At 32.3% G+C, this 27,756-nt stretch overlaps 3 protein-coding genes across 4 annotated transcripts; 2 read left to right on the top strand and 1 right to left on the bottom strand.

Annotated features, from left to right (window-relative positions):
* Positions 1-8,830: 8,830 nt before the first annotated feature.
* LOC114179497 (DNA ligase 1) lies at positions 8,831-10,822 on the top strand. The gene is made up of 8 exons (XM_028065854.1): positions 8,831-9,017; positions 9,102-9,191; positions 9,495-9,554; positions 9,653-9,692; positions 9,813-9,906; positions 10,147-10,206; positions 10,302-10,393; positions 10,510-10,822. The coding sequence occupies exons 1-8, from the start codon at positions 8,896-8,898 to the stop codon at positions 10,594-10,596; spliced, it is 645 nt and encodes a 214-aa protein (XP_027921655.1). The 5' UTR covers positions 8,831-8,895; the 3' UTR covers positions 10,597-10,822.
* An 8,400-nt stretch (positions 10,823-19,222) lies between these two features.
* Positions 19,223-23,611, bottom strand: LOC114178687. Of its 2 annotated transcripts, XM_028064737.1 has the most exons (3): positions 23,304-23,611; positions 22,686-22,793; positions 19,223-20,312 (listed from the first exon to the last, which is right to left on the bottom strand). In XM_028064737.1, the coding sequence occupies exons 1-3, from the start codon at positions 23,443-23,445 to the stop codon at positions 19,414-19,416; spliced, it is 1,149 nt and encodes a 382-aa protein (XP_027920538.1). In that variant the 5' UTR covers positions 23,446-23,611; the 3' UTR covers positions 19,223-19,413. The 2 variants fall into 2 exon arrangements, with proteins under 2 accessions (XP_027920538.1, XP_027920539.1); XM_028064738.1 differs by lacking the exon at positions 22,686-22,793.
* Positions 23,612-26,835: 3,224 nt separating this feature from the next.
* On the top strand, positions 26,836-27,714 carry LOC114177486 (CASP-like protein 1C3). Its single transcript, XM_028062855.1, has 3 exons — positions 26,836-27,028; positions 27,199-27,301; positions 27,391-27,714. The coding sequence occupies exons 1-3, from the start codon at positions 26,874-26,876 to the stop codon at positions 27,613-27,615; spliced, it is 483 nt and encodes a 160-aa protein (XP_027918656.1). The 5' UTR covers positions 26,836-26,873; the 3' UTR covers positions 27,616-27,714.
* Positions 27,715-27,756: the final 42 nt, after the last annotated feature.

The following is a 27,756-nucleotide window of genomic DNA, read 5'->3' as shown; positions in this document are numbered from 1 at the left end:
TTTGAGATGAACACGTGGTTAGATAAGTTGGCTAACTAGTCTATCTGTTTATAAAATTTTACACATATTTTTTTTTGTTGGATTATATTATTTTTTTAGTCAACATATTGAGTTGACAAATATAAACCTAATATTTTTGTAATTTTGATTTTTATTTGAGGTTCAACATTATTTAGATTTTAATCATAATCATACTTAGTTTTTTTTTGGATGGAAGATGATAAATGCATTTTTTGTTAATTAAGTGAATCACTGAACCAACTCGTTTAACTCATCAATCCACAGTGAGTCAGGTCAGGTTCAATTTTTTTTGACTTGTTAATTGTTGGTTCTCAAGTGGGTATTCACCAAAGTCCCACATCGAGTAATATGAAGAAGAGAGTAGCAGAAAAATACTATAAAAGTAAAGAGTTGGTTTTAGAGTTGTCACCACAACTCAATAAGTCTCTTGGGTGTATGAGGGGCTTAGATAGTTGTGTGTCATTTGAAAGTTTGCAATTTTTGCTAGAAAAATTGCACTATGAAGGGTTTACAATTTTGGTCCACAAAAATTGTACTATGAAGGGTTTGCAGTTTTGGTCCATAAAAATTGTATGAAGGTTTGCAATTTTTGCCAGAAAAATTGCACTTGGGTGATAATATACTTCTTGTTGAATGGTTGTGGATGTAGGCCTTGAGGTGTCGAACCACGTTAAATTTCCTGTGTGCTTTTATTTATTTTACTACTCTTATTTGTGGGTGTGCTTCCGCTTGAAGAGATTATTATTTTTAGTGTGTGATTTCCCAACAGTGGTATCAGAGCTGAGGTTCTGACCAAGGGTTTCTAATCAAGGGAGGAAGAGGAGTAGTTTGACATACTGACTAGTCAGTTTGACATACTGACTAGTATCAACGTCCTTTGAAGAGAGTGGAGTTCATGTGTGGTGAGATGCTCCCAGATCTACGAAGGAGGTTGCAAATGGTGCTCATATGGCCTAATGAGTGATGTACCATGGAGATCTGATCCGTGTGAGTCATGGTTTGCGACATGTGCGTGGAGAAAGTGCTCTACGACTTACAAATCTGCGTTGTTGTGTCTAGTAGACTGCGATGTTTGATAATGTTGGATCTGCATGGTGAGTGTGGAGCTCGAAATTTCCAATGGTGGTGTTTTGCATGACTCACGCAATGCTTCGTCAACAGGGTTGCGTCGTTGTGTTGTGGCAGTGTCGTGGCTTGACCAAGGTGGCGTTATGATGGATTCCCCTTGAGTATTAGTGAATTGTTAGTGACAATGATGTGAAAGTTGCCGACAACAAGTCTGATGTGCAAGGCGGTGATGGTCGATGATGGGGAAAGATTGTCATCGTCAGTGAGTCCGTGCAGATCACCAGTGACAAGAGTGGTTCAAACAGATCTGTTGGATCACTAGTAGCAAGAGTGGTTCAAGCATATCTGTTGGTGGTGTGTCAAATGTTTGTTCCATAGCATGTGAGACTTTTGGTGAAGAGAGGATATGTTGGTTCTCAAGTGGGTATTCACCAAAGTCCCACATCGAGTAATATGAAGAAGAGAGTAGCAGAAAAATACTATAAAAGTAAAGAGTTGGTTTTAGAGTTGTCACCACAACTCAATAAGTCTCTTGGGTGTATGAGGGGCTTAGATAGTTGTGTGTCATTTGAAAGTTTGCAATTTTTGCTAAAAAAATTGCACTATGAAGGGTTTACAATTTTGGTCCACAAAAATTGTACTATGAAGGGTTTGCAGTTTTGGTCCATAAAAATTGTATGAAGGTTTGCAATTTTTGCCAGAAAAATTGCACTTGGGTGATAATATACTTCTTGTTGAGTGGTTGTGGATGTAGGCCTTGAGGTGTCGAACCACGTTAAATTTCCTGTGTGCTTTTATTTATTTTTCTACTCTTATTTGTGGGTGTGCTTCCGCTTGAAGAGATTATTATTTTTAGTGTGTGATTTCCCAACATTAATAAGTGAGTCAAGTTGGATTGATTCATCAAGTAGCCAATCCGTGATGAGCCAGACCAGATAACTCGTTTTGACAACTCTAAAATTTGTAATAACAGTAGAATATTATTATAGAAGTAGGCTTGAGAAAAAGAATTCGTATCCAATTGAATTTGGAAAAACTCAAAATAAATTTAAGATAAAGTTGGGTTAGATTGATTGAGTGAATAATATTAAATAAATAAGGATTAAGTATGTTTTTAGTACCTGAATTTGATCCAAAATTGAAATTCGTCTCTGTCCGAAACTTCAATATATTTTGGTCCTAGACTTTAAAAATGAACGAATATAGTCCTTTTAATTGAATTACGTTAAGTTGTTTTGAGGTGTCAAACATATTTCTCAGTAGATATTGAACCGAGAATGTGTCAAACAGTGTGAAAAACTCCAATACTAATATGAAAAGTGTTCAACACGTCAAAAAAAGTTAACATAATTTGGTTAAAAGAACTATATTTATTCATTTCTAAAATTTAGGGACCAAAATGTATCAAAGTTTCAGACAGTGACGAATTCCAATTTTGGATCAAAATTCGGGAACTAAAAACATACTTAACCCAATAAATAAAACCGAGTGAAATGAATAATTACAGTTAAATACCGATTAGAATTTTATGAATATTTGACTCAAACCAAATTCATTTTTCAATATTTATAAATTTAGTTATATTTTAAATTTCATTATTTGTATCGTATTTTTTGTAAAAATTTAATAATAAACTATATAAAATCATAATTATCACTGTTAAAATCACACGCCACTTTTTGACTAAAAAATTTGTTAGATTTATTTTATTTATTTAAAACCAAAATATATTTTTAAATTGACTTAACATTGACAAACTGAATAATCTATCTGAATTAATACGTTATACGAATAATACAATTTCAACTAACCCAAATATAAATTTTAAAATATTAAATTTAGGTTATGATAGTTAGATTGGTCAAACTTATGTAAAAATATTAAAAAATATGATTTTTCATGTAATTGAATTATGCTTATGATGTAGTTATCTTTGAAGACTTTCATTGCCCTATGCTTGATGCCACCACCCATGGTGATGGTGATCCTTAATTTTAGTGTGAAAGAGAAAAATCAATTTCTCAGCATTCAAGTTTATATAGAACACAACAAAATTGGAAATAACCAAAAATAACCAGACAAATTAATATACTAAAATTAATCAGTACAGAATGTCTTTACAAAATTATTTCCTATGTAGACTAATTTTAATTTGGGAAAAAATTGATTCCATTTTTTTAATTTCTTTTTTCACTAAAAAAAATTTATATATAAAAAATAGTCATTAGTGTATTGCGTGTAATTAATGAAGTTCAACACTCTTCTGGTGATAGATAAGTCTCCGTCCCCATAAATTTAAATAACATCCAAGTTAGCTAGTTGTTGGGTCACAGAATTATTCTCTTCTTTTTAAATTTAAATTGTCACGCTCTTTTTATATGTACAAATGCATGCCGTTTGAAAAACCCACACTAATAGTTATTTTTGCATCGGTCAAATCGATATTATAGTTATGGATACTGAAATCCACATTAATACGTTTATGTCAACAAGAAATAGGTTATGTCTGCAATTTTTTTATATGTTTGGGTCATACCAAGGATAAGTCTGGAGTGACATGTTTAAAGAAAAAATCGTCAATTTTGTGGTTGTATTATTAATACACTGTTTGCTGCATAATTGATTGGAAGACTTTTTTGGTTGCCATATTGCACTCTAACTTATATCTCATAATATTCCAAGAATATTTTGAATAACTTGAACATGAATTTTAAATAGACAAATGGTACTGATTAACTTTTAATTTTGACCTAACTATATCGCTTATATTTTTAGTTTTCATATTTTACGATTAAAATTATGATCGTGCGGACCGGTCTTCTGAGAGAACTTGTTAATAATAATAAATAAATATTAAATTTTACAAAAGTTTATACGTAAGTAAAAAGAATTTAAAAAATAATTAAATAATAAAATTTGTGTCATACATTTTTTTAACCGTTTCTCCTTTTTATTTTATTTTAATGTTTCCGAAATTAAAATATGACTAAGGGTAAAAAATAATTAAATTAAGAGAAAACAACAAAAAAAAAAGTAAACAACCCAATGGTATTAAGTAATAAAATGTTAAACATCTAAAAAAGTTTATAAAAAAATAATTAAAATATAAATTTAAGACTTTATGGATTTTTTTTTCTGGTTTCAGTGAAAACCAGAGGAAGAACTTAGAAAAAAATTTCAAAATTCTCGATTTATGTTTTTTATATGTAAATTATTTTTATAATTAAAAAAATATTTTCTCTATTCAAAACAAACATATTATTATAAAATTTAAAAAACATGATTATTATAATGTAAAATTATGAAAAATTGGAAAGAAATCAAAGAAAAACAAAAATTTTTCATTTTTTAAAAATCTATAATATTTTTTTTCTTAAACTTAATATAAATAATATAATAATATATAAATATAATTTAAAAAATACATATAAAAAGTAATATGAAAAAACTTTGGAAAAGTCATAACTCTTCTCTGTCAGAACAAAATACCATTCTTATTGAGAACAATTATAAAAATAATAGACAAAAAATATTTTTGTCTTTTGTTATATAAATTTATATTATTTGAATTAATAAAATTAATTATTTTATACGAGTAATTTTTCGTAAAAAAAAAAAACTGAGAACTTTTAATGATGGTTCATAGCATCACAATTGGAAAAAGTTAGATTAACACCTTGAAAGTAGTAAAACTAGTAATAGTTTACTATTAAGTTTTAATTTTGGTGGAATTTTTTTGTTGTAATTTAAAAACTATATATAGTATTTTATTTTTTTATTTTCTCACATGGAAAGAGTTTTTTTTTTTCTTTACTTAAAGTGGCCTACACATATCGAGCTTTAGCCAAATGGAACTCTATGTTAAACCTCATTTTGTTGATTTTATTACCATCCAATGTATTGATACAAGAAAATTAGTAAAGCACATGACCTAATTATTTCAAAGCAATAAATCTTATTCATTACGATCCCAATTTGACAACTAATATTAGGTCTTATGACCCACACCATCCATATTGCAAACTCTTATGATGGTATTCACTTTTCTTTGTGGTGGTGCTCATTTCTGAAACACGTGCATATAACTCATTACTTACAAATCTTCATCACTTGGTCAGGCCATAATCATCTTCAATTTTCTTAAGTGTATTTATATTTTTATATATAAAAAATATATATGGCCCCTAAAATGAATACAAACTTTATCTATTCAATCTATGAGTTTAATATGTTGCATAACTCTCCGAAAAGGAAATACTATTATATTAGCGGACAATACGATAAAACTATATAAATATGTAAACTATAAGCATATAACTCATTATTTTCTCATTTTTAATTGTATAATACATAACATCCTTAAAGCTCGAAGGTCCTCACAATATATATTAACAAAATTCAAATAAAAATGCAACCATTAATTGGATTGGCAACATAATATGTTCTTGTATAATAAGTACACATAGATTACATACACTAATACATAAAAGTGATTATATAACATTGTCATATTATATCATCATATTTATAATAATCCAATTAAACTTATCTATTTAAGCACGTATCATGTTCTGACTAAATATGAAATATCCTCAAAACAACTCTAAATCACAATAAATAAGTTTTATCATAGACTAACATTTGACATATTTTGAACCACTAGATCTTAGCTTACCTATGCCCTGGTACAAGGTAATACAAAACATTTACTACCAATTCAAATGTATATTAAAGTCAAATGTAAGACTTTCAATTTCTCATTACACAAAGTCTTTTCTACGTGATAACTAGACGATAGGGAAGCAAAAATACCTTTGTGTGATTTTTGTGTTTGTCACTATCACCCAAGGCATGATACCACCTCGAGTATTCTTAAATCCCCCATTAAGGGTTATGCAATCATCCAAACCATACAAGAAAAAATATTATACACACACACACACACACACACACACACACACACACACACACACACACACACACACACACACACACACACACACACACACACACACACACACACACATATATATATATATATATATATATATATATATATATATATATATATATATATATATATATATATATATACCAACATACATACTTATATATAAGCAACCCAATTAGGATCCATCATCCAAGGAGGGTCTCTCAAAAGATATATATCATGAACATCAATTATGCATCTTAACAATAATCATATGCCTTTCAGAACATATATAATTAATCTCATCTTATCATCAATGAAAACATGTATTAAAACATACATCTCAACATGTACAAATGCAACAAATATTCCAACCCTTTATCACTTGAGCGATCTCCTCAAGATAAACAAGGCAACATCCATTTCACTTAAGTAGTATCTTCTTCGTTAAAGTGAAATGTAACATGAGATTGATCTCTTAGGATTCTCCTTGCTCCAGTAACTACCTTGTTGTTTGATTGTACATCACTTCAACATAATGACTAACGCTTGGGTGACCACCACTTCATTTGGATAAATCCAACAAGTTCAAGAAACACCTCCACCATCATTTCTTGGTTGAGCATCCATCCAATGTTTGAGTGCGTAGACTGTGTCGTGTAGTGCCACACGTTTATGCCATATGTTTACCACCTTATAATATCATGCTTAAATGTTTGGAATCAACATTTGGCATGAGCAATACTCTTTAAGTGCCTTATTTAATGCTTGAGTATATGTTTCCTGAGCTTAACATCAATCAAGCTATAAGTTACCACTGAGTCAAATGCCATGTTGCTTGAATGACGTGGACATCTCTACAACAACATAAGAGGCTAGTATAATTAATGCACAATTATTGGCCTCACATAAGAAACAATACATTACTCAAGAGCTTGAGCTATACACCACATCACTTGAGCAATAAACACATCTTTTAAGTGAAGTAAGGTAGTTATTGCAAATAATGCACACTGTTTGAACCTCACTTGAGCAACAATATGTCTTTTTAGTGTTACTTGACCCTAGAGCAACCCAAACTCCAATTACACAACACTTTCTAAAGGTTCTCCAACATTTCTTATGTTTCTTCTTCCAAAATTACCATAGCAAGTTTTAACGTGTAACGTTATATGTCATCATTCCAAGGCACTACTTCATCCAACAACTCCTATAATGTCAAAGTTCATACCATCTATATATAAAAAAAACCATCAGTTTGTAAAGAAGTGATATTAGTTTTTCTTACATAAATTGAAGTGTGTTTTTATCTGATAATTACTTAGGAATCACTTCCAACAATCCAAACAACCTAAGTAAGCGTTTAGAAATTCAATCCTACACCGATAACATTTTCTCTTAACATCTATTTCAAGAAGGAGAAGAAAGAAGATATTAGAACACAAGTATGGTTGAATATACTTACCTAAACAAATATTCATTCAGTCCAAAATGCGCTAAATCTCTTCAAGATCTCAATCTAATAAGAAAGGCACGAACACAATTTTGTTTTTGTTAAAGAAAAAAATACAATGAAAGAAATTTTTTAAAATTGGTGATTTGATGTGAGCTAAAAGATAAGAGTTTAACTTCTTTTTATAGTGTTTCTTTTACTATTCAATTTAAAATCTTGTATTAAAATATTGTAAGCCTCACTTGTAATCATTTTACTCTCCAAAGATTTCAAAAAATTATTAAATACAAATTAAAATATTATTACAAAAGTCAATAAGTTTACTATATATAATAGTTTTCAATAAGATGCAATGTTACATTATCAATGTTTTAAGTTAAACCATATATCTATGTAATATTTGGCTATTTGGCCATTTCGTCTCTCAAGACCAAAGATATAGTCAACTTATAACTAATTGTCTCTATTTTGCGAAATCTTGGACCACCCCAAATTGTATGATCATTTCGTCCTACAAGGACAACCTATTTATTTTTCATATTATTTATATTTAACCTTATGTCTTTTTTATTCATAAAAAAATAGTTATATATTTTTTTGTGTGTATATATATTTATAAGTTTTAAATTTTTCTTTACTATGTCAATTTTGTAGTAGTTGCATTATGTACATGCGTATATCGAACTTCACATAACAAGAATACCTGAATTTGCTTTTGTTATATTAGAAAGAAAGGGCTAGTGCAATAAAACAAGTAAAATAAAATAAACTAATTATTTTTGTCAATAAGAATGGAAGCATATAAAGAGTTTATAATTATTCTCAGACCTTATATAATAATAATAATTACATTATCAATTGCACTCTTTATTAATAATAAAAAAAAATATTATAACGACGGAAAACATTTTACTTTACTTTTTTAATCCATTTTTTGGAACAGAATGAATTTTTAAATATATCAACTTTCTTTGACATATCTTGCTTAATCTATTAAGAATAAAAATAATAAAAAATTCGAATTCAATGAGTAGCTTATAACTTCTCAACTCAAATTTTTGCATATATATATATATATATATATATATAGATATATATATATAAATTTAGAAGGTTATTATTTTTTTATTTTGTAAATAGTTTCAAACATTCAAATTAGATTTAATTTCATATACTAATAATCCATAGATTTTGACATTAATCAATTTTAGATGATTTTATATGTAATTTCTAAATAATCATTAAAAAAATCAACCAAATAAATAGTTTAGGTGTGGAAGAATTACAAAGAATGCTGAAGTGAAAGTTTTGAAATTAGTGAAAATAACGATTTGAGCGCGCGCAAACGCGGGAAAACTTACATCGCTTAGTTTCTCTCATAACTCACAGGGGGTCTCTCTCACTGAGCTACAAAGCGTTTGCAATGTCTGCAACCAAATCCGGGTCAAGGAAGCGAGGGTCCGAATCCGAACTCACGAAAACCGATAAGAACAACCGTTCAACAAAAGATAATTTCGATCTCGATTTGGATTTCGATCTCTCAGAGTTCGTCTTCGCTGTTTTTGTCTTTTCATTTATTTATTTTTTCGGAATCCAGCTAAAAGTTTAGCCAATTGTGCAATTCTGCAGTGACATCAAAGGAATCGTGTCCGCGCTGCACCTGATCAGAGACAAGGCTCAGAAGGATGGTCAGAAGAAGAACGAAGAGACAATTTCCAGGTACGTTTCGATCCTACCTGAAACGTTTCTGTTACCGTAGTTTGAATTTCGAGGATTGTGCCCGGAAAGATTCGAATAATGCGTAGAAGGTTTTAGCGGCTTCGATTCGGATCCGCGTGCTTCTTTCATGTGATCCAGAAACATGCATGCTTGACGCGGACTTGTAAATTTGCCAAAAATATCGATCCTAACATTGAATTCGAATGAAAAGAGCTACAAATTTGATGCAACCGCCATTGTATTTTCTTATTTGTTGTTTGCATAATCAGTGTTTTAGTGAATGTTGCTTTTTGTTTGTGATAGTGTGGGTTTTGAGGTTAAGTCTATGATCGAGGGATTGAGGTCAAAAATTGAGAAGGACAGGTAAACTTGAAATCTGAATTGCGTATTGTTTTGATTTTTCTAATACTTTTTGCCGCTTATTCACTGTATTAAATAGTATATTCTCGTTCCAATGTCAGGCAAAGCATTACTAAAGCACTTTCAAAGAATTCCAAAGAGGTTTGTAAACGATTATGGTTTCTGCATGATATTGAATAGTGATAATAGAGTCATAAATTGCAAGGGGATTGTGTGTTACCCAAAACTGGTTTGATCATTGTTGTTATTACAAGCATGCAGTACGAAAGTTCCTTGAAGAGTGAAACTACTAAGTTTCAAGCACTTCACGAGAATTTTTGCAAAGAGAAAGCCACTTCTCTGCAGGCACTGAAAGGTACTCCCTCTAAGACTGTCGTGGACTAATTAGCTTCAAACGTAATATCCCCTTTTTTTAGTAAATGAAACTGCTTGTGTTATCTTATTGTGATTCTTTGACAATTTCTAAAATAGATAGTAGTGATAATTGCTGTGAAATGAAGTGTTACTTTGAATATATAATAGTGTTAATTCATCTGGTAGAATGAGATCATCGTTTTGCTGGTTAGACGCTAACTACTGTTCTGTCCATTGATAGATATTATCTCCAAATTTGAAGAGGAAAAGGAAAAACTATTTGTGCGATATGAACAACTGAGTAAGCTTTATCATTTAATCTGCCTTTATGAATTTAGAAAATAACAACCTGAATTCAATAATTTTATTTTCTCTAAAACTTTACAAATGCTTCAGGGAAGAAGGAAAGAATTATGATATCTGAACAAGAAAAAGCCTGCAATGATAAAATTTCCCAACTGGAAGAGTCATTGAAAAAGAAGAAACAGGTAAATTAAACAGTGGGATATAGTTTTTTCTGTTGCATTCTGTCCGTCTCTCTTTGATTCATATGTTCACCCCCGCATGAACATAACCGATTGATTGTCTTTTGTCACCCACACAGGACGATAAAACTTTCAGCATTCTTAGGAAAACACTTGGTTCGTTCTTGGAAAGTACCTCGGACGACGATTTCCCACCTGATGACTGAGACTGCAATGCTTAGATCGTCTGATGCGTCACAATCACTGATTCTATTAATTTCACCGGAAAATGTGATCATAGATAAACTCAAGATCAACTCTCTTTACACAGTTTCACTTTAATCTCTTATTACAACCAAACCAGGTGTTAAAAATATAGTTCTTGCAACACAAATTCAGGACAATATCTCTGCTTATATTATGATATATTTTTCCTTGTTCTTGCAGATGTTTCTCCCTCTTTTCTTGCAAACATTGGTTCTAATTCTGACTAAATTCCTCTCAGTGTGGGCTATATATAAAACCATTTGTTTTTCAATGCATCTTACCTTTGCGTAGACGAATTAAATATGAGCCATTAAAATAAACTAGTCTAGATTAAGGTTGGTTTAACAGTCTTAATCTTTCCAAATCCTATATCGTCTATAAAAATCTTTAATTGACGTGTTTGGACAAGTACGAGAAAAAAAAATTAACATTGTTAAATTTTTAATTTAAATTCTACACAAATTAAATGTATTGCATAACTATAGCGTTAAAAAGATACCAGCAAATCGTTTATTCTCCACCCTCGTAGCACTAGTTCATAGATAATTCAAATAATTGTTGTAGTTAACCCTGTAATAAGTTAGTTGGAGAAATATAAGGTGATTATGTTTTTGTAAGTGTAGCAGTTGTTTTTCTGTACAAGATGCGTGCATAGGTGTGAATATGTGAGTTTACATGAAAAATACAAAACACTTTCTTTTATAATCTTGTTCCTTTTATGTGATTTTTTCCCAGCATATTGAAGAGAGAATAACTGCTGAAACAGAGGCTGTCATGTATCATGACAAATGACAAAGAACATGGAAATGCGGCTAAAATTAATTCTACTTCTTAGAATCAAAACTGGGGATTAATTATTACAGAGATTACATAAATTGATCTGAATCAAACTAATGTAAGGATTTGACATTTATTTCATCTAAAATTTTAAGAGATAATAAATTTATTAATCTTACTAAAATGTTTTTCTTGGATTATGAATGAACATGTAAAATATTTAAACTTCATATACTTTAAAAAAATCCAATGAACTTGTCGAATTCATTGCTGTAGAAGATTTAACATTAACTTTGCCACCTTTATAATCACAATTATTTACATTAAATTTTAAATTGAAGAACAATAACAAACTACTCATATTTTAATATATATAGCCAAGACATTAAGTAATTTTACATTAATATAAAATTTTATATATATGATGAATATAAATAAAACTTTCAATCTAAGTTAATCATGAAGAAAAAAACAAGTTAAAGATATTATTAAACTCTAATATTCATCCCATATATATTGTAGATAGTCAAGTGCATATAACAAGGATAAATAGAGGGACCAAGAAGATGAATAGAAGAATCTCAAATAAAACTAAATTAAGTTAAAATTGCTTCCAAAATTTTATAATCATATGGATGTGCCTCTTTGTAAGAAAGCAATTTTGAGATTGATCCATAAATTTTCATAACTATTTTGTTTGACATACAAGCATGATAGATCCACTAGCAACCAGATTTTGCAGGGACTGGTTTCCTTTGTTGTACAGACCATGGAGGCCGCTCGTTGTGTGCCTGCACAAAATCCATGAGGAAATTCTATAGCATTAGCAAGGTAGACTCAAAATTGAAAATCAAAAGAGGATAAGATAAACTAATGAAAATAAATCCCTTACAAAAGCAAAACATTCTAGTCTTCGTTAACTTGGATACCAGAAAGAGATAAGATAAACTAATCATCACAGTTTAGTGAGTCAATGTCAATGAGATATGCTTATTATATCACACTTAACACTTTCCTAATCTTTATCTGATATTCACTTAACACTTTCCTAATCCTAGTTTCCTAAGACAAACTTCATGTTAGTTCAAATTTCACTTCTTTATCTGATATCTAATTAAGTATGGATAGAAAGTTTTTATTATGTCATTATTCAGAGTACATGTGGTCACGGACAAATTTGTCATTCACCACACAAATAAGAGTAGACCCGAATAATTCTGATGCATACACCATCTATTGCATAATTTTCATTCAACTCATAAACATACTCTCTCTAATAGGAAGAATATGCTGCAGCAATACAATATAAATGGTACATATTAAAAAATCAAACAAAGTGTCAGTCAAAAACATATTAAAATAATGAAATGAAATAAGTTCATAATTGAAAACAATCAACATAAATTAAACTGTGATAAAGGTCAGATTCAAAATGTTGCAATCAATTGAAAATAATATGTATAAGAATTTCATTTTTGAAAAAATCAACTTAAATTGAAAAGGGTCAGATTTGGAAGGCAAATTAAGGCCAATGCTGTTATTTTAGTCTTTAAAAATTAGGCATTAGATTAAATTGACATATGAGATGTAATTGAGAATATATTATTATAGAAGAAGATACAACAAAAAAGTCAGAAATATTAATTTGGTATCAAAGTTTCCTTCTAGTAGCCCATGATGCTCTTGTAAAACAAGCAATGGGTTGTTCTTCATTCAGATATGCACCAGCAGTACACAATCTCGGTGTTCTCGGTTTAGCAACGTCTTAACATTCAGTTGCACTACCATAGCTTGATCACCAACAGCACCATGCAAGTCCAACCACACATCTCATCCATCGAAGTGGTATGAGTCTGAAACTAATTCTCTTTCTATCAGACATCTATTCTCACATGTTATTCAGAGACAACTAAAGACTTATGACAGGCACAAGCAATGCAAAAGGGGTTGCAAGCACTTCAAGTTTGCATACTATCCAACTCATTGGCTGAAAATGGGTGAACTCTGTGAAGTTGCATTCAAATGGCTTTCTCAATTGCTTCAACGCTCACCATGTTGCTGTTGATGATGACCCAATAGAAGAAATCCATGTGACTCCTTCAGGTTAGTTATTCTCCTATGCCATAGTGTATAAATTAAATTTCTCCATATATGGCCTGAGAAAAGCTCTTAGGGCACAGTTTGAGAAATTGTTTTACTCAAATTCTTTTACCCAGTATGACACCTCTTTATTTATTCATCACACAATTGTTGACATTTTTTCTTCTTATCTATGTTGATGACATTGTCATTATGAGATCCAACCAAATCCATGCCAAGACTCAAACAACCACTTCAAGCTTGCCTTCAAAATGAAGGATATTGATTACTTCTTAGGTCTTAAGGTCCCCTATCACTCCAAGGGTATCCTTTCATCAACACCAATACAAATTTAATTTCTATGGTTGCCCTTCAATCTATTGCCTTAGTGGATACTCCACGAGGTTAATGTCAAATATCATAATGAGGGTGATCCTTTTAAGTATTGCCAATTGGTGAGTGATGAGTAGTCTTAATTACTTGTGTGCAGTCCTTATCACTTTAATTTGGCTGCGTTGTATTGAGTGTTTATCACTAAATCCAAAAGTTATAGCTAATAGTTATCTAGATATTGGATGTCTATATCTAGTTGGTGCATGTTTCTTGGTCCTACTTTGATTTCTTGGAAGAGTGAAAAGAAAGTCCATGTATCCAAGTCATCCACCTGCGTACAATATTGAGCTTATTTGGATATAGGTTTGTTGGCTGAACTTGGAATTCCTCAAAGCAATGTCACACCTCTCCATGTTGACAACATCAGTGCAATAACTTGCCACTAGTTTGATTTTTGATGTGTGCAGGAGGTGGATTGTCAGTCTATTCATGAAGCTCTTGAAAATCATGTAATCTCTCTTCCTCATGTCAACTTGTGACTTCAGCTTGCAAATATTTTTACCAATTTTGTTCCATGTCCCGCCACCAAATCTTTGAAGTAAAGTGGTGCATTCTTGAGCAGCCTAATAATTACTGTTGTTGTTTCTTTTTATATGGGTTGCAAGAATCAGCCTAGAAATAGTATATATTTAGAGTTCCTATTTTAGTTCGCACCAAGTAAGAATTGTATTAAACTGTCATTAAGAGGTGCAATTGACAATGTATAATTTATAGAAGACTATACAATGAAAGTAAAGCAAGAAACAGTAAATTCCTGCCACTCTATTCCACTTCAAATATAAGATAAGATACCACAATACTGTCCTATTATTAGTATGCATACAAGTGTATATTAGGATGATACTTAACTCCCACATGCTATTGTATTATTATCCACTAACTACGACCCGAAGGTTTCAAACGAGTAGTTCTATTTAGATTAAATCCCACAACATTGACAGAGAAAACACTAAGTTTTTCAGTCATTAGAAGCATGCCCTCCAGTTTTCTAAACATATCAATCACCAACAAACAATTCAAATAAAATTTATACACATCCATTATGTCAACCACAACATGTAGATACTATAGTCTTTGTATAATCTAAATTTCATTCAAAATGTTCAAAAAAGCTAAAGGGAATTTTCCTTGTACAGAACTTTCAATTACTCCATAGTAATTCATGATGATATGTCTAGTAAACCAAACCCCGTGTCAAAAGACTATATTTTTCAGATAAAGTACTAAATATATAATAGTTATCATACCCCAATTTCTGTCACAAACTGGCATGAGGAACATCTAACTTGTGAAGCACCAAATGGGTACATTAGCAATACTGCACAACTGCCACACTCAACTTGTCCAACACAATCAGCTGTAAGGATTGGGATATTGATTTAAATATCTTACCACAAAAAATAAACGAGAAAGCCATAAATCATAATTGACAAGGAAGTAAGGCAACTTCAAGAAAATATAATACAGTTTGATAAGTGAGAACTGAAAACATCAACATGTGAAGGATTTTTTTTTTAAAATAAAAGCTTCATATGCCTAGCATCACTGTGAGACTAGAGGTGCCAACTTAAATCTCTAGTCCCACCTATCATTTGCAGCACATCAAAGAAATTTATGTAAAAGAGAGACAATACAAAAGGATCATGAGGGGACTGGACCAAATCATGAAAAGAATTTGAGATCTGAAAACACCAACATATGGAGGATTTCACTTCAGTACATACTGTCATTCATGAAGATTTACAATAGTACAATACAACCATACAAAAAACCTAGTTGAAAGCTCAGATCATGATACCATCATCAAATCCCAATGTGATCGTCATTGGTGTTGGGCCGGCAACTCTTCTATAAAGACCATCATTTTTTTTTGGAAGAAATATATATTAAATTTTAACAAATACAAAACATTAGTTAACAAGCATAGAGCACAACACTACATATAATGGGTGTTGGATCAAGCACAAAATTGCTAATGGAAGTGTGTTAAAATGAGCTTCTCCCAAACTTATTTGGGTTTATCTTATCATATAAGCGGAGTTATAAAATTGAAGGTATTTGGTTAAGATTGTGAAATTATTTATTACTCTCCTATAAGCTATTTAACTTATTTCAGTAAACATCATGTACATAGTAGAACCGAGGTGGTCTCGATTACATATGCCAAAACAATCTAGGACCTTCCCTAAGTAGAGTTACCCCTAATTCATCAACATGAAGGACTAATTAGATACTTAAGAAAGGACCTAACTAATCTAAGCTCATCCAGGTTAAAACCCACTAGAATAGTATAAATAGGAATTACTTACTTTCTAGTAAGAGTAAGAGCTTGAGAAGAAGGAAGGTAAAAGTTTGTTCATTTATTACTATATTTACTGCTAGTCTGACACACCCCGGCTTCTCTACCCTCGATCATCCCAAACACAAGAAAGTGAGACTAGATACGAGAAGATGAGAAGACGAGATCAAATACAAGAAGAGAAGTTCAATGGACATCTTATATTGAAAGATTTGGAAAGCTAAGATTGTGTGAAGTCGACATTCAACCCTATAACAATCAAATAATCAGATTTTCACGAGAATGGGTTGACACAATGGGATATATTGACCTCCACACAAAATTCGGGGGAGGGAAGGAGAAGTAGAACAAATAAAGATCCAATATCTTATTGTCAATGGCAATACATCCTACAACATCATGCTAGGAAGGCCATCCTTAAATGCTCTTTGTGCCATCGTTTCCACACCCCATCTAGCAAAGAAGTTTCCATCAATGACAAGGGATGTCATCACAGTACATGTTAACCAAAAAAATGTTAGATAATGTTATGTAGCAAGTTTGAAAATAACACCAATAGTCACCTAACACATCTCACAAAGGGGAAAAAGCAAAGGCAGCAAGGATGACAAACCTAGACCCTAGGATGGATGACGATACCTGGGTCGAACCGTTAGAAGATATGATACCCTACAGTTAGAACAAGTCGAACATAACACAAGAATAGGAGCATCGTTAAAGGAGGAGGATGAACAAGTTATTATCGACGTCCTAGCTGAGAATGTTGACCTGTTTGCGTGGACTGCAGCCAACGAACTATCAATTTGTATAGAAGCAAGGTCGGTATCCTAAAAGAAGCGAAAGATGGGGAGAGAGAAGGGTGCAACAGCATAAGTAGAGGTGAATAAGCTCTTGACGACTTCATTCAGGAAGCACGGTATAGCACCTGGCTAGCCAGCATTGTCCTTCCAAAAAAGGAAAATGGTAAATGGCAAATATGCACAGATTACAGTCTTAAACAAAGCTTTTCCCAAAGATGCGTACACCTACTGAGTATTGATAAGCTTGTAGATGGAGCAGCAGGGCACAAAATCTTGAGCTTCCTTGATACCTTCTCGAGATACAACCAAATACGAATTCACCCATAGGACAACGAAAAACAACATTTATAACCACAGTCCAACTACTACTACAAGGTCATGCCATTCAGCTTCAAAAACATAAGAGCAACCTACAAGCACTAGCACCTCATGCATAAGATTTTCAAAGGGCTTATTGGCTGAAACATGGAAGTATACGTTGACGATATGGTAGTAAAGTCTGATTCATGTCAGTAGAGCATGCAAAAGACCTAAGTGAATATATAACATGAGAATCAACCCCGAGAAGAGTCTCTTCACATACTCACACATTAGGGAATTGAAACAAATCCTGACAAATGACAAGCACTTATCAATGCGCAGTCCCAAGAATTTGAAAGAGGTACAACAATTAGAAGGGTGATTGACATCCCTATCCCGTTTCATGCCTAAGCAGGCCGAAAATACAAAACCTATTACACAACTAATGAAGAAATATGCTAAAATATTTGTCTTTACATAAGCCCATGCTAGGGATGGCAAAAATACTGTGTTCACGGGTATTTGCAGATAAAATTTGCGGTGGATAGTTAGTACCTGCGGGTAGCAGGTATTTTAATACTCGTGCATAAACGGGTTGGGTGCAAGTATCATATTACCCATATTTGCAAGTATTAGTTGCTTGCAAAAAATAAAAAAATTAATTTATATTTTATTAAGTTAAACTTGATTAAAATTAAAATTTAACTTATATTTTATTAAGTTAAATTTAATTAAAATTAAAATTTAATTTATATTTTATCAGGTTAAATTTAATTAAAATTAAAATTAAAATATAATCTATATTTAATTTAATTTATATTATATTTTATATATTTTATTTATAAAATTTATAAAATATATAAAATATATAATTTTTTAAGTATTCGCAAGTATTCACGGGTATCCGGGATTTTACAAAAATCCGTAAGTATTTTTCAAACAGATACTCGACAGGTAAACGAACGGGTAGTGGGTAAACACTATCTGTATTCGACTTGACTCATTGCCATCCCTAGCCCATACCAAGCAAGCCCCTACACATCATAGTCACTGATAATGAAAGACAATTAATAGATAAAGGCTTGGCCGACTTCTACAACTAACTCCACATCCGACATATCACTAATTCAGTTGAACATCCCCAAACAAGTGATCAAGCCGAAGTAGCCAACAAGATTATACTCTCTAAACTCAATAAACGAGTCGAAGCCACCAAACGACCACATAGGAGACATCATATAGCTTAACATAAGGAGTAGATGTCACAATCCCAATTGAAGTAGGAGAATCATACCTCTGCTGACAGATGTATGACATACAAATAAATAAGGAGTGTATGTTAACCAACTTAACCTCACCAACAAACTGCGCAGCAAGGCACAAATTTGAGAAGAAGCTTGCAAGACAAGAATGGCTCGACAATATAACTCAAAAGTATAGCCAAGATTGTTTCACAAGAACGACCTCTCTGAAAAATGGCAAGTGGAGTAAGGTAAAATAAAGGAAAATTCTTGGCAAACTGGAAAGGACATTTTCGCATTTCTGAAGAGGTCTCAAAAGGAGCATATCACTAGAGCACTTATTGGAAGAGCCCATACTGAGGACATGGTATGCATCACACTTAAAGTTTTGTTTTAGTTAAAACGCTTAGATTATCTTTGTACTCTCTTTTATAGTCAAGTCACTTGTGCACTTTTTCTCCTACCTTGATCTTTTTTCCTTAAGGAGAGTTTTGGCATAGGAGGTTTTAACAAGGCACCATTAAAAACTCATTGTCCTATTTATATTGCTCCTACTGTGTTTATCTCGGCAAAGGAAGCCTCGCAAATGAGATCCCTCCTAATAACAAATTGGCTAAGGAAGTTTCACAATGTGATCCCTACCAACGCAAAATAAAATCTAAAAAGAACAGATAAAGACTAAGTTAAAGAAAGCTAATTGCATAAAATGTACATTCCCTAATGAGTTCAAAAGGCAAAAATGTACATTCCCTAATGAGTTCAAAAGGCAAAAAGTTAAAGGGACACTATCGGCCCAAAGTACAAACTTAAAACATTAAACGTCTTGATTATCAAATATGTCATCAAAAGGTTAGGAGATCAGCAACAAGTTGAGCGAGGTCAACAAGATCAACAGTGTTTACACCCGTAGGGGATGTCGTTTATCGAAACCAATTTGCCATGATAAACATCTTGGTCTACACCAAATCTATCATCATCAGGGGGAATCTTAAATAACAAAGCCGCTTGCCGGAGTGCCTTGGCAAAACCTTCCTCGTGTTGTGCCAAGAGGCATTTCTTTAGTTGAAAAAGTTCACTCGCCAGTTTCCTTCTATCATCTGCACGAGCCGAAGTCATATCTGAAAGGTCTTGTTTCAACTGGGTAATTTTAGCCTTGGCCTCTTCTTCCTCGTTCTCGGCTTGAAGACACCAAGTTTCCCATGAAGAACAGTTGGTCAAAAGATTCAACTTCTCCCTTTTCAACTTGTCCAATTCTTTGTTTAACAAAGATTCCTTATGAGACATTTCATCAATACGCTTTTGGGCATTAGCCAAGTCTGATTTGGCTGATTCCAACTCGACCATCAGGTTATTCTTCAAATCTGCACCAAGGTGGCGTGCCACAACAATTGCACGAGATTGAAACTCCAAAAAAGATTCCAAAAGCGCCTCCCGGTTCGAGTTGTCAACAACCTCTAGCTCTGATGTCGTCAATGAGATTGACAAGCCATCCCTCATTCGAAGGTTGGCCAACATCAGCGCGGATGAATTCCCACTTGAAGATGTTCGCTTCCGCTTGGGGAACTGGGAAGGGAAGTTGTGCTGAGAGGGCTTTTCTTTTCTCTTGTGTTTCTTCTCCTCAGCAGGTGAAGGTTGCAAATCACGGACGGCCTCCATGACCTCGACCTTCTGATCGTTAGTGGGAGGATTCTCAACAACCATCTCCTTTTCTCCAGTAATAATTTGAAGCCGAATTTGACGAAATAAGTCTGCTTGATTTGAGTCACCCTCGAGTTTAGCCGTAATACCTGCAAACACAAGTTTTCAGCCTAGTTAAGAGCAAAACAATCAAAGGTAATATATCGGAAACAAAGCATGCCGTAAAGGTCATGCGAGGATTATCAAATACAATAACACCTAGGATCTTCCGGGTGGGTAACTTACAAGGAAGTTGGTCAAAATAGCCAAGAAATCGATTATCCTCTAAAGTCATCATGGACCGAGGCCAATTATTTTATCTCAAAGGGCTCTTTGTCCAATTAAAAGGAACAACGAGTGTTTCGTCATTAAAGAAATACAGCCTTTCCGATGGCTCAATAACCACTTGAATAAACCCCCCTTTGATGTTTTTGAAAGATCATGTGTAAGGAGCAAATAGACATGTCCATGGCTAGCTAACCAATGACAACCACCCTACCAAGTCACCGAGCCGAGTACTGTAAAATTGCAAGAACACTTGGGGCAAGGTCTTCAAGCACAATGTTCGATAGATGACTTGGAAAGCCTGAAGAGATGCCTAACTATTTGGATGCAATTGCGAAGGAGCTACATTTAGGATCCTTAAAACACCCATAGTTGTTAGAAGTCCCATATCGACTAGAGATAAGGGAATTTCATAGCATATGGGTGCAAACCTCACCTTAAAAGTTGGTTTAGTGGGGTTGAGTTAGGCTTAAAATCCACTTTCTAACAAGGTATTAGAGCCATGAATTAAGGCCTATCCTAGCGAGATTTGTGTTTGTTGGGCATATAATTCCACCTGTTATCAGACTGCTATCGGACTACCTATTAATGCCTAGTCTCACGTACGAGATGTATATACCTCGGCATAAGGGGTTGTTGGAAGTCCCACATCGATTAGAGATAAGAAAATTTCATAGTAATAAGTGGAAGCAAACCTCACCTTAAAATTTATTTTGTGAGGTTGAGTTTGACTTAAGATTCACTTCTTAACAATAGTAAATTCATCAAAAGGGAAGTGAACATACATGTCAGTGATCAGATGCAAAAACATAGAAAATAAATCTGAATGGTAACCCTCTTGACCATGACACATTGTCAATGGCACTCACAATCAATCGTGATAATGTCGTCTTCAACAAGGTCGCACAGTAAAGGAATGCTTTCAATAAATGACCAAACAATCAACAACCAACTATACTTAGAGAAATGTTCTTTAACCTTTGGGTCTACCCATTCATAACCCTCTCGCAAGGAAAGGGAGTCCTCAGCACATTATCTGATAGTGTTGCTCAACGAACTCCCACTTTAGTTGCTACTCGACACACCTGTTGATGACCCTCACATGTGTCAACAAACAAACCATGGTTCTCGGCAATCCTCTTCTCAAACCACCCCATCCAAAGACCCTCGGGAAACGGAAGCGAAAGACATACCTAAATGATGATGAACACTGACACATAATCTTCTCACCTCACTAATACTAAAAGTGGTCCCCACGATAAAATGGACTCAATATTTACATTGGAAAATGAAAGGAAGTTCTACACTCATAGGCTTATAATACCTGTTAGATCCTTTTCATCCAATGGCTACACTTCCCACACAATGTAAGCTTCCCGCCTATCAGTCGCATCCAATCCATCATGTCACATTCCCTTTGTTACTTACAAGTTACATCTTCTTGAGACTAGGGGGCTAGTTACCGATACATTTGAATAGACCTCGAACAATAAAGAAAACAATATTTTCTTTCAAAAAGACTCTTTGCCCTACCTTGAGTCTAGGGCTAGTGTACATAGTAGAATTGAGGTGGTCTCAGTTGTTACATATGTTGAAACAACAAGGACCTTCCCCAAGTAGAGTTACTCCTAATTAATAAGCATGAAGGATAAATCATATAATTAAGAATAATGGACCGAACTAATTAAGGCTCATCTAGGTAAAAGCCCACTAGAATAGTATAATTAGGCACCGCTTATGAGGTAAAAGACTGTTCATTTATTATTGTATGTTTACTATTTACTACTACTTAGGCAACTGCTGACTTGAACATCAGAGTATCTTTACAAGCACACCCTGACTTATTTGCCTCGGATCCTCCTAGACACGAGAAAGTGAGACCAGAAATGAGAAGACGAGATCAAATATAGGAGGCAATGTGTAGAGCCTATCTCAAATTTGTAAGGACATTTATGCTCTTGTAAGTACACATCACACTGAAGCTTACTAAGATTACTGAATCATGTACTTATGAAACAAGCTTTCATCTCATTCACATGTGATAAGATTTTGTGGAACAAACACTTAATTAAATTGTTAACCCACAAGTAATCATAATCAATCAAATGCATGATCGAACATGAAATGCAAAATTAAGACTTGGAACCGAGGCATGCTCCGGTGAAATGGTAGCAATGCCAATGCGGAAGATGAACAACCTTCTAATACAATGTTGGCGGTCTCACAGCATGGACATTTAACATGTTTGGCACCTCGGGGATATGAAAGCAGGCGATGACAAGAACCGCAGACCATCTGACCCCAACCTGTTCACACAGCTTGCCAGTCAGAGTGATCAAGTTAATAACCAAATTCATGCACTGATTATCAAAAAAAAAAAAAGGACAATGACTCTTTCAGGGGTATCTCAAATACAATTCACCAACCAAAAATCACTTCCTTTAACCCTTCCACAGACTTCAAGCAACAAAATTTGCGATATTGCATTCAAACCCCTTTCTGCATCCTCATTCAAAATCATCTACTAAGAATCAAATTAACTTGAATCTCGAAGCTATTACATTGTAAAAGAGTAAACCCTAACTCAACAACACTCGTCGCTCACTATCCTGATTAAAAATGAAGCACATTCCCAAAATAAAATGAATGCGCGTTTTAAAGTTCAGTAGTTCGGAAGACAAAGGCATGTAATCTGCTTAGTTGTGCAGTTGCTGATTTGAAACGGGTCAACAATTTAAAAGCTGATAAATTTGCAGAAAAAAAAATGAAAATAAAGCAAGTAGTAGAGGGTTTTGTAAAGAAAAGTATAAACTGACCACATGGACGTGGCGGTCGCGGTTGGGGTTGCAGCTGCGGCGGCGGTTGCGGTTGGTATAGCGGTGGATGAGTGGAGATTGGTTGCCACCCCGGTGGTGGGCCTTCATCGTCTTCTTCTTTCTCAGTTTGCTGACTCTGCATCTTCCTCGCTGCGCTACCTAGTTCAAGAAAATCCGTTTATATTCACGAGTATCGATTACTTAGTTTATAAAATATTTAGAAGCACTATTCATCTCTCTATGCTATTTTGTTGCTCTTCTCTTCAGCGCACTCATATCGTTCTTCAAAAGTTAATTAGGAAATTTTTAGCATCAGACTCCTGAAATTATAATTTATCCTATCTCAATTTCTCAATTTTGGATACATTTTGCTACCAAATTATATTCATTATTTTTAACAAACTATATTAAAATTTAGAAAATGAATAAATTTTAATTTCACATCAAATTTAACAAGTTTTTATTTTGAAATAATTTAGTATAAAGAGTGTACTTTTTTTATTACGCTAAATATTGAAGTAATAGAATGCAAAAAGGAAGGTTTTCTTTTAAAGTAATACTTTATAGAAAACTTGGAAACGAAATTTTGTTAGAGTATTTTTAATATAAAATTTGAAATATTTACTTGTTTAAGGGTATAAATTTAAGAAAAAGATCCTATTAAACAAATTATTTTATTTAATACCTAACTGTTTCATAATTTTAAATTAAGATTTTGTAATTTTGAGTTTCTACTATTAATTGAATTATCATAATCGTTTGATTTTGCAGTATGAAAGACAGCATAATCGTTGAATTTGAAAAAACTAATACGGTGTCATTTTGTTTATAAAAATAATTAGGGTTATATGAATTAATTGTTGTTGTTAGTGTAGGACTTGAGATTGTATATCAAATAGTTATGTTAATTTATTCAACGACAAAATTAAAAAAAAAAAATATATATATATATATATAATAAAAAATGAGAAAAAATTATATACAATTTTTGTTTTAGAAAAAAACAATTAAAAATATCTAAATTTATAAACATTTGAATCTTAATTACATGTTTCTTTATTTTTTATGTAGAGACATGTAAGGTGAACGGTGATGAATGATGTAAGGCAATGAATATATCTAAGTAGTTAATGGTAAAATTAAATGATATGAAGTCGATTAAAAGATAAAAAATTTGAGTTACTTGATTGAAAAATTAACAAAAACTTATTTCAAACTAGAGAATTCAAATTTATGGACTTCAAACTTAAATTAAGTCTTATGCTAAATTACAGAATTAAAACTTTCAAATTGTTTTTTCTTAAATATTTGTACCTTTCCTTTTATAGTGGTATATGTTTGAATTTGGTAACTACATCATTTTCGTCATCAATCGAGATATTATTGGCTTAAAATTATTTTGGGCAAACATTTGAGATTCTTTTAAATTTTCGGATTGACTATGTCTGATTTTCAAAATGGACTGACTCGATTTAATCTTTGGAGTTGGTTGACTAGACTCGATCTTTAACCCATACCTAATTAGTTCCACTTTGACCTAAGTCGACTCGGCTCGACTTCGGTTCAAGCTGACTCAGTTTGACTTTTGCCTCGGGTCAACTTGTCTTGACCTTAGACTCAGACCAACTCGGTTGATTTTTGATTGAATCGATTCAAATAGACATTGACTCAGGCCAACTTAGATAAACTTTTGTTTTGTGTCCAACTTGGCTCGACCGTTGTGAGTGAAGTGACAGTAGAGTGAAAATGTGTGAAATTTCAAATTTCTTATACTTTTGAGGATATTTGAAAATTTTCAATTTTATTTATTTGAATACCTTTAAAAAAATTAAATTTAAATTTATTTATAATTATTTTATCCAAACTGTAAAATTTTTTAAATTCTATAAATAAATAAATCACCTTCTAAATGTTAAATACTGATGATTATAAATTCGGAAATATTTAATGAAAAAAATATATAATTATATTTGATCTACAATTTACCTAATAATTATTGTGTTGATGTTGAATTTACGGCACGTGAAAAAATGTTGAAGTTTCAACTTTTAACATTTTTTTTTCAATTTTTTGCGATATAATGTGTGGTTGTTTCAGTTGAAACATCCAAAATGTTAAATTTCCGTTGAATCTTGTAAGTAATGTTAACACATTTGACACTGTTTTTCTTTTTAAAATTAAACTAAAAATAATAGTTACCATAAAGTTCAGTTAACTTGGAAACTACCCTAGATTATTTTATTAACTCCGATTGAGATCAAATCAGCTTAATTTCCTAAGTAAAATCTAAACACCATAAGTCATATTTGATATATCGAAGTAATTTAATTCATATAATTAAAAAGTTATATATAGTAAATGTATAATTTTGATAGCACTATGAAATTACATTTTCTATTTTAGTATTTATTAATGTTGGGAAACGACAATTAAAAAAAAAACACACTAAAACATGGACTAAAAAAAATAAAAGGAGTAGTAAAAAAAAGTAATAAAAGTGGGTGTACGGTCACAGGAAACAACGTCGAAATTCAATAGGTAGGTAAGTGTTCCAACCTCCCGTTTTTGAATTCCCGTTAAAAGTGCAACAAAATTCTTAGTACACTGTATGAGATGAATATTTGTTTTTCAATAAGACTTATATTCATTATAGTAAGGTAAATTCTTAATATATTTTTAAATCAAATGTCGAGGAAGATGTTGGTATCAAAATCATACATGGAGTAATTTGAAGAAAAAATATAACAAAATTTTTATAAAAGTTAAATACATTTTTAATCTTTAAATTTAAAAGTTAAATTTTAATTCATTTTTGTAATTTTAAAATGATGGATGTAGTACTTTTAATTTTAATCATATATTTTTTTTATATGTTGAAGAGTATTTCAAAATTACATTTGTGAAAAATATGACAAATGATCTAAACAACTTATATATCAATTTGAAATATCATTTAGTACGATAAAAAATCTCACCCAATTAAGTTAAAAAAAAATAAATTTATTCAGTTTTAAAATTAAAAACTAAAATATATCAAAGTTGAGAACATATAAATTCCAATTTAAAAAACTACCACAATTTAATAATCCTTTCAGAAAAAAATGAACTTGAATAATTACGTGTCCTCCTAAAAAAATATTATTTTTCTATTTGATTCCAGAAGGCTGTTTGATAAAAATGAATGTTCTCTATTATTACTCGTTAATTTATTATCTTACTGTTAATTAAAAGTTGCTTCTTTATCCAATCCGTTTGGTAGTTAGAATAACAATGCAAAATAATGAAATTGGTTTGGACTTCAAGGTTCTAAAGTGATCTAGTTATTTCTCAGCCTCACAAATGTCTAAGTTGTCATAATCAACTTGGTTTGAATGCATGTCTTAGGTAAACAATCGGTTTTAAATTTTGCTGCAAATTTACAAACCACTTAATTATTCTACCATATGTTGGCTACCTAATATTTTCATCTCCACACACATGCACATATATATAAATGTATATTATTTTCTCTTTTGTATATTGAAATCACCATTTTTCTGGTGATCAACTCTGCAATAAAACAATTTCAACATGACTAAGACCAAGAGAGTTCTCACACTTTTCCTAAGGTTCCTTGCCATTGGAGCAACAATAGCAGCAGTGATTGTAATGCTCACAAGCCATGACTCCACTCAGGTCCTAAACCTCACCTTCACTGCCAAATATAGCAATGACCAAGCATTCAAGTGAGATTTCCCTTTCTTTTTCTGAATTTTTTGTTCACTTTTTCTGTATTAATGAACACTGATATGCTAAACATAATTATCCAAACTTCCTATTCTTAATAAACAAGCACTACAATTTTGCTTCCATTGACTCGGTCCCTGTGTGTTTTCTGAAAATTTGCTCTGTGCAGGTTCTTTGTGATAGCAGAAGCCATAGCATGTGGATACAGCATAATTCTCCTTTTCACATGTTCCCAGACTTCACTTTGGCGTTTGGTTCTGCTTCTGGATGTGGTAATATTATACATCATAACTTGTAATGGAACCTCTTTGAGTCCTAACGAAAAATAAGACATGATTTTGGGTATTCATGTTTTGATCAGGTGATAGCAATGCTACTCTCTTCAAGTGTGTCAGCAGCACTGGCAATAGCGCATGTGGGCAAGAAAGGCAACACTCATGCTGGTTGGTTACCAATTTGTGGACAAGTTCCTAAATTTTGCGACCATGTCACCGGAGCTCTTGTTGCTGCTTTCGCCGCAGCTATAATTTACTTTCTGCTTATTTTTTCTTCGCTTTACTCTGTGCAGAACACCCTCTTCTTGTAAAACTAGCAACACAACCAGTCATTTGTTTTTTGTTTCTACGTATGTAGCATATTTTCGTTCGTTCACAGATAGATAAATCAATATCATTGCACTGATTCATGTTAATTGTCTTCTTAATGTGTTAGTCAGCGACCAGATTAT

The sequence above is a fragment of the Vigna unguiculata genome, chromosome 3, assembly GCF_004118075.2.
Source record: "Vigna unguiculata cultivar IT97K-499-35 chromosome 3, ASM411807v1, whole genome shotgun sequence".
NCBI classification, from domain to species: Eukaryota; Viridiplantae; Streptophyta; class Magnoliopsida; order Fabales; family Fabaceae; genus Vigna; species Vigna unguiculata.
The sequence above is the reverse complement of the archived record's forward strand: the minus strand, read 5'-3'. Positions and strand labels throughout refer to the sequence as shown.